This window comes from Microtus ochrogaster, linkage group LG2 (assembly GCF_000317375.1).
Source record: "Microtus ochrogaster isolate Prairie Vole_2 linkage group LG2, MicOch1.0, whole genome shotgun sequence".
Taxonomy (NCBI): Eukaryota; Metazoa; Chordata; class Mammalia; order Rodentia; family Cricetidae; genus Microtus; species Microtus ochrogaster.
The window spans coordinates 53,325,301-53,333,002 of record NC_022028.1 but is presented as its reverse complement, the minus strand read 5'-3'; the positions used below and the strand labels follow the sequence as shown (position 1 = coordinate 53,333,002).

General features: G+C 52.1%; 1 protein-coding gene across 2 annotated transcripts in view; it reads right to left on the bottom strand.

Moving 5' to 3' along the window:
- Window positions 1-6,170: 6,170 nt before the first annotated feature.
- Window positions 6,171-7,702, bottom strand: part of Bak1 (BCL2 antagonist/killer 1) — an 8,908-nt gene continuing 7,376 nt past the window's right edge. For both annotated transcript variants that reach the window (XM_005360391.2, XM_026785642.1), the window contains 2 exons: window positions 7,446-7,626; window positions 6,171-7,364 (listed from right to left, as the gene is read on the bottom strand). In XM_005360391.2, coding sequence (XP_005360448.1) covers window positions 7,260-7,364; window positions 7,446-7,626 — 286 coding nt within the window. In that variant the 3' untranslated portion in view covers window positions 6,171-7,259. The remainder of the gene's footprint in view (window positions 7,365-7,445; window positions 7,627-7,702) is intronic.

Genomic DNA, 7,702 nt, shown 5'->3' with positions numbered 1-7,702 from the left:
AAAAAAAAAAAAAGAAAAGAAAAGAGATAAAAGTGATGGAATAGATATTGCCAAAAGAAAATATTCCTGCTTCCCCTTTGGAGACAGCGCAGGGATGCAGGGTGGCCAGTGCAGCCTCAGCTGCAATCACTCCCTCAGCACTAATACTAGACACCCAACAGGAGCAGCCTGGAAAGGGGTCACCACTGTGGCAGACACCTTGTGAGGCAGCAGGCCACACCTAGGGCAGAGCCTGCCTGCCCATCACCCTCAAGCCCCACCCACCCCTACACCCTGTGTTGCCAGCTGAGCCTCGTGTTCACATGGAAACGAGGACTTCTGGTCTGGAGATGTTAAGAACAGACAGCCCGGCGTGTGGTGGGAGTCAAGCAGAAAGGAAGGTGCACGCCTCCTATCCGCATGCAGGAGGTGAAGAGAGGCTATGTCTAGACAAGCATGCGCTCACGGGTGTGTTCTGTGACTGGTTTGGGACAGGGTCTCCTGTAACCTGGGGTGGTCTTGAACTGTGTATCCGCCCACCTCCACCTCCCAAGTGTTGGGTGTTGTGACTTACTGCAGAAAGCCAAGGTAGTACAGAGGAGCAGATGTGAAATTGCCTCCCAGGTGAACATCATCAGGAGCGAGCATCCCGGCCTGGCGGCTGTGAACGGGGTGAGGGGAGCTGGGCGCTGCGTTAGAGACAACGCTGTGAACAGGGTGAGGGGAGCTGGGCTGTGAACGGGGTGAGGGGAGCTGGGCGCTGCAGTATAGACAGCACACTGTTTTAACTATGTGCTCATGTGAGTGCAGATGCCCTCAGTGGCCAGAAGAGGGAACTGGATTCCTGGAGCTGGAGTTACAGGCAGTTGTGAGCCTCTTGATGTGGACGCAGGGAACGGAAGTCAGGTCCTCTGCATGGATACCGGTTAACTATTACCCATGCAAGAGTAGCCATCTGTCCGCACTCACAGTGGAGTCTTGAAGGGACAGAGAGTCTTTGTTCCAAAGGATGAAAGGGTTTTCCGACTCCCAAGTCTCAGAGTGTGACGAGGCAACTGTCAGGCCATGTGATTTAGCCCAGGCTAGCCCACATGCTAGGAGTCACAAGGCAAGAGAGCAGTGGACAGAAGTCAAGTCACAATTCAGGGTTGTCCTCGGTCTTGGGCTTGTTCAAGGCTGCCGGTGGGCAGGAGACGACGGGGTTTCTCTGTAGTTTTGGAGCCTGTCCTGGAACTAGCTCTTGTAGACCAGGCTGGCCTCGAACTCACTGAGGTCAGCTTGCTTCTGCCTCCCTAGTGCTGGGATTAAAGGCGTGCGCCACCATCGCCCAGCCATAGAAACTCTTTTTTTTTTTTAAATATATTTTATTTATGTGGGTGTGTGCACAGAGGTCAGAGGACAACACGTGGAGTCCGTTCTCTCTTTCCACAGTTTTTTTTTTATTGTTTGTTTGTTTGTTTGGTGTTTTGAGACAAGGTTTCTATTTATTTATTATATATACAATATTCTGTCTGTGTGTATGTCTGCAGGCCAGAAGAGGGCACCAGACCTCATTACAGATGGTTGTGAGCCATCATGTGGTTGCCGGGAATTGAACTCAGGACCTTTGGGAGAGCAGGCAATGCTCTTAACCACTGAGCCATCTCTCCAGCCCCATAGAAACTCTTATACAGGAAAACATTTCATTGGGATTGGTTTACAGCTCAGAGGTTTCGTCCATTATCATCATGGTGGGACATGGTGGCGTACAGGCAGACATGGTGCCTGAGAGAGCCGAGAGTTCTACATCTTTTTCTCTGTGTAACAGTCCTGGCTGTCCTGGAACTCACAGAGATCAGCCTGCTTCTGCCTCCCGAGTGCTGGGACTAAAGACACACGCCACCATGGCCCAAGGGAGTTCTATATCTTGATCTGCAGGCAGCGGAAGTGAATGGCACATTAGGCTTAGCCTGAGCATCTGAGATCTCAAAGCCCGCCTCCACAGTGACACACTTTCTCCAACAAGGCCACACCTCCTAATAGGCCCCTCTCTATGGGCCGAGCGTTCTAACACAGGAGTCTCGGGTCCAATCCTATTAAGTCAGCACAGAGACCACTCTAACAGGCTCCTTCCTGAGAGTTAAAGGACTGTGACCCCGGTGTGGCCTCACTTGCCACTCATACACCCTACTCGGGTAAAGTCGGGCTTCTGTGTGGCTCCCATAGGAAGGATCTAAAATAGCCAGGGGTGGGAGGGGGTCACATACGGCAACACTGGTGATAACTAACACCGGCACAAGCACTTCCAAAAAGCTCTAGGCAGGTGTGGTGTCTCACATCTGTCATCCCAGCATTTGGAAAGCTGAGGCAGAAGGATTACCATGAGTTTCTGGAACAGCTTGGGTTACAGTGTGAGACCTTGCCTTAATCATAAATAATTAACTGGGCTGGGCCTATAATCCCAGCTTTTGTGTCTCCCTGGGCTCCTCGCTGCACCGCTGCACTGGTCCCTGGTAGCAGTGAGAGGCTAAGGTGGGACCAGGGGTCCCACACCAGCCTCGACCCTATCATTAGTACAGAGCCAGATGGAGAAACGCGAAGCCCCGTTGTGATCGCCACCACGGCCCAGCCAACTTTTACTAAGTCCTTTGAAGAATAAAACTTTAAAATTATCAAAACCATATAAAAAGCGATTGGTGCCAGGCGGTGGTGGCGCACGCCTTTAATCCCAGCACTCGAGAGGCAGAGGCAGGCGGATCTTTGTGAGTTCGAGACCAGCCTGGTCTAGAGCGCTAGTTCCAGGACAGGCTCCAAAGCCACAGTGAAACCCTGTCTCGAAAAACCAAAAAAAAAAAAAGCGATTGGTGAGACTTTTTAGAGCCCTGTTTCTCAGGGCTGGACAGATGGCTCAGGGGTTAAGACTTGTTAATCCTGCACATGAACTCGGTTAGGTTCCTAGCCCCTGTGCTGGGCAGTTTACAGCCAGTTCCAGGGGATCTTTAACCCTAGCGTCGTCAGGAGGTAGAGCAGACAGATCTCTGTGAGTTCAAGGCTGGCCTAGCACACATAGCAAGTCCTGTCAAGGCTACTCAGTGAGACTCTGTCTCAAAAATGAGCCATGACAACAGTTCAACAGCTGGGACACAGCTAGATATAGAACGCTTAGCTTGTATGCATGGTTCCCCGCCATTGAAAAAAAAATCCTGGGCGGAGCATGGTGGAACAAGCCTTTAACCCAAGAGAGAAAAAAGCAGAAAACAGTTTCTAAGGCTGTGACATGTCTATGATCTCATATCCCAGTGTGTGGAGGAAGAGGCCCAAGAATAAGGATCACAGTCATCTTCTCCAAAACAAGTTCAAGACCAGCCTGTGCCACGACACACCCTACCCTTTCTTTCTCAATATATATTAGTTAAAATTGTGCCGGGTGGTGATGCATGCCCAGCACTGGGAGGCAGAGGCAGGAGGATCTCTGTGAGTTCGAGGCCAGCCTGGTCTACAGAGTGAGTTCCAGGCCCCAAAGCTACACAGAGAAACCCTGTCTCAAAAAAAAAACAGTTAAATAACTAAATAAAATAAAATAAATAGAATTGTAAATTTAAAGGCACACTTTCCTAAATTCTTAGGTTTAACTTGCATAGGCTGATGTTCTCTTCTCTTTAGAATTCTTGCGCATTTTGTGTAGTATATACATTTTATAATGAAAAAGTAATAACCCACCCTTTGAGTGGTGTTCAAAGTCAGCCTGTGGGCTGACATATTAATTTGCTTGAACATCACTCGTACCATTTACAAACTTAGCTAATTAAGTTCTTGTAAATATTTAAACTATGTTTACAAATTTAACGTTCTTGATTTTATGTTCCAAGTACAAGTCCTCACAGGACAGATTTACAAGTCAAATGAGAAAAAGTTTAGGCACATATAACATTCTCAAGGAACTTGAACATTCAGTATTTACTTATACACTTATTTATAACATGTGTGGGGTGCGCATCTGGAGATCCAAGGACGATGTCTAATAGGAATGGGTCCCAGGAGTCGGTCTCAGGTCACATGCCCTCCAGCTGGCGCCTTTACACACTACTGGCCCTATTTTTTATTTTTTAGTTATGGGTAAGTGTGTGTGTTTGGTGGTCGGGTCTGCGTACACGGGTGCAGATGTCTTGGGAGGCCAGCGAGGGCGTCGGATCCCATGGAGTGGGAACTGCAGGCAGCTGTAGCCTGAAGAGGGTGCTGGGAACTGACTCAAGTCCCAGGCCTGCCGAAGCAGCAGAACTGCTGGGCCATCTCTCCAGCCGCGACCTTTTCTTGGTTTTGAAACAGGGTCTCTCACCGATCAGGGACTCACCTCAGTGTTAGTAACTAGCTCTTTTTCTTTCCAGTCCTGGGGTTGGAATCCATTACATCTGAAGTATGCACTGTGGTAGGTGGATATGGCAGATACTGAGTAATTTGGGATAAGAGAAGGATTTTTTTTTTGTCCCCAATAAATTGTTTGGATAGACACCTAATGACTTTTTTTGGGGGGGTGGGGGGACAGGATCTCAACGAAGCGCAGCTGACCTCCTACTCGCTTTGTGGACTCTTGAAATCCAGATGTATCTGGTGCAAACAAGGTACAGTTTCGGGAGACCCACAAATGTTGGAGCGTAGGAGTGCGTGCTCTCGATTTAACCGCAGCACCTGCAGGGTCCATCTGCACCCCGGCAGCCTCTTCCTTATGCTACCCCTCCTAACTTCTCGCCCCCTGGTTTGGGCAGCTCCGGAAGGTACCTAGGAATGAAGTTTGAGGGACTCTTTGTTAGGTGTGGACGGGGCCAGAGAAGCCAAAGCCCCAAACCTGGGGCTCGCTTTCCTCTTTGCCCTACGTTCCCAAACCAAAGAACCGACTAGAAAAAATTTAGCTCCCAGGTCCCACCCACAAATGGGCACGCAAGCGGGTGTGAAACTGCGACGGCCATCTTGGACTCGGGCAGCACCCTCCCCCTTCGGACTGTAGCCTTAGCCGGGAGGACCAGAGAGTTCCTTGAACATTCTGTCCACCTAAACTCATGTGCTCGCGAGGCCAGTGACCCGCTCCTCCTGCTTCCAGGTAAAACTTCGAGCCAGTAACCTTGTGGCAAGTTCTAGCTCAATGCTCTCTGCTACCCAGCCTTTCTGAAAGGTGGGCGTCTAATGCACCCACCCATCACATGTTGTTCCAATATCTAAAGGAAGCTCTCGGTATACACGCTGGTACGCGGCGCCTGAAGTGTCGGCTGTGAGCTTGGCGCGGCGGTGCGGACGCTCTCCCAGCCTCCAGCACCCTGTGGGCACACTGGAGGCAAAGGGAGGGGCGAGGATTCAGAGAGCCAACCCAGGCCAGTGAAAAGTACAGCTTCACTGGGCCCCTTGGACGGGCACGTGATGTGACCGGCTCGGGAGGGTGTCAGAAGCACAAACCGGGGTGCCGAGCACCGAAGGCAGAAAGGAATCTTTGTGAATTCCGGAACATTTCAACGCCCCCAGCTTGTTATTTTTATCCCCCTGGCTGCCTCTCTGTAGGGGCTCCCATGCAGCATCAAAACTCCTAGGATCAAAAAAGCCACGCATGTGTGTGTGTCCACGGGGGACGGGGGAGCTGGAACATCATGTCCCAGGCAGAGCTGAGTGTGAGAAAGGGCCTTTAAAGTCGTGTGGGCTGTGGTTCCTGTAGAGAGGTGGCCCACTGAGCTCCCCACCCAAGGGGCCCCTGACTTTCCTTGTGGTGGGAGACCTGGAATGCAGAGAAATAAAGGGGGCGTGAGATGGCTCAGTGGGTAAAGACCTGACCACCTAAGTTCCATGTCCAGGTCCCAAGTGGTGTAAGGGGAGAACTCTCCCTCCCTCCCCGTGCCCTCCTCCTCTCCTCTCCTCTCCTCTTCTCTTCTCTCTCTCTCTCTCTCTCTCTCTCTCTCACACACACACACACACACACACACACACTGTGCCACATGTGCCCCTTCCTAAGTGCACAGAAAAAACCATGAGACTAAGGGCTAAGATCTGGCGGGACGCCACAAAGGGCTGGCTGTGGTTTGTTCTGATTTTCCAGCCACCTGCAGCCCTGTGCCCAGGATTTTGGAATCTCAGTAGAAGGACTTATGTGGTATGGAGTCAGGATTACACCTGTCTGTCCAATTTCCCACAATCCAGCAGAGGGTAAAAATGCCAGGTGGGTGTTGGGGGGATTGCACAGTTTATTTCCAGACACAGTTAGAGGTGAGGTGGGGGACCCGTCTGCCTCCCTTCCCTGCATTACCCCTATGTTGTGCAAGATAGAGAAGACACCCCCACCCCACCCAAAGGGCCTAGGCAGACAAGGAGCATGGGTGGTAGTGTGGTTCAAGTATTCACAGGTCCGGGGTCACACTGCACCCAGATCCACAATTGCCCCTGCAGGTGTAGCTCTTTAGCTTGAGACCTCCAAATGAGTCCGCCCCTTCCCCTGTCCTAACAACAGAGTCCGAGGCTCTTCTCTCAGTCAAGGAGGCCCCCCCCAGCAGGCAGGCTCACCTGGGGCTCTGGGGAGAAGGTGAGGGTCTCCCCTGCCCACTAGGTTGGAAGCAGTGGTCCTTGGGTCAGGGAATGGGTGAAGACTGGAGAATGCCAGGAAGGGACAAAGGTTTGGAGGGCCTCGATGAACATATTCAGACAGCCGTGGTCTGAACTCTGACCTCCACCCTCACTGTGGGCTCAGGATCCCTGAGAGTCCAGCCACAAAGGCGAAATGCGATGGGGTAGGGGATGGAAGGGGGGAGGGGAGAATGGGGGATGGAACTGGGGGGTAAGAAACGGGGGTGGGGGGACCGAGCAGGTCATACACCCTTACAGCCAGCCCTGTGTAGGGAGGGCCAGTCTGGGCTCAAGCCCCCTCTCAAGTTCTGACCTTCCAAAGTAGCAGGAGGTCTGGGGACAAAGGTTAGAGCCACTGGTCCCCAGATCCCCAAATGTCTGACTTGGGGTTCTGTGGAAGAAAAGTGTGGGGGGTGTCTCAAATGGTAGTATAAAAAGCAAAAACCGTTAAAAACTTCCTGGGAAGCAGTACCCAGTCTCTTGTATCTCCAAGGCACCAATCAGCCCGCTCAGACAGGACGGGGCTCAGTAGCACCATGCAATGTTGGGGTATCCGTGCCTCCTCGGGGACCCCTGGGCAGCGGGTCTCCAAAGCAGGGGGCCTGTTTGCTAAAGCATCTGTGCTCTTGGAGGAAGGAGAGGATTGTTGCAGGGGAGGGGGGTAGGGAGAAGTTTAGGCTGGGGCCCCAAAGGGCTCCCGGGAGTCATGACCTGAAGAATCTCTGTACCATGTATTGGCCCAACAGAACCACACCAAGAATTGTCATCACGATCAGAATGGGGTCTCTGCGCAGATTCAGGGCTGCCACCTGTCAGAAGAAAAGGGGTGGGTTATGGAGTGGCTGGACTAGCCCGAATAGCAGGGGGATGTCCCCACCCCCGACACTCACCCAGCCGCCTCTCTGCGCAATCCATCTGGCAATATAATGGTGCAGTATGATATCAGCCAAAAAGCAGGTCACCTGGCCCAGGAAGCCGGTCAAACCACGCTGGTAGACGTACAGGGCCAGGCGGTAGCCAAAACCCAGGAGAGCCACCACGCGGCCCCAGCTGATACCGCTCTTAAACAGGCTGTGGGCAAAGGGTTCCGAAGATCATGGAGAGCCCGCCTTGGGGGCCATCTCTTTCCTTCTTCCTTTACCCCCCC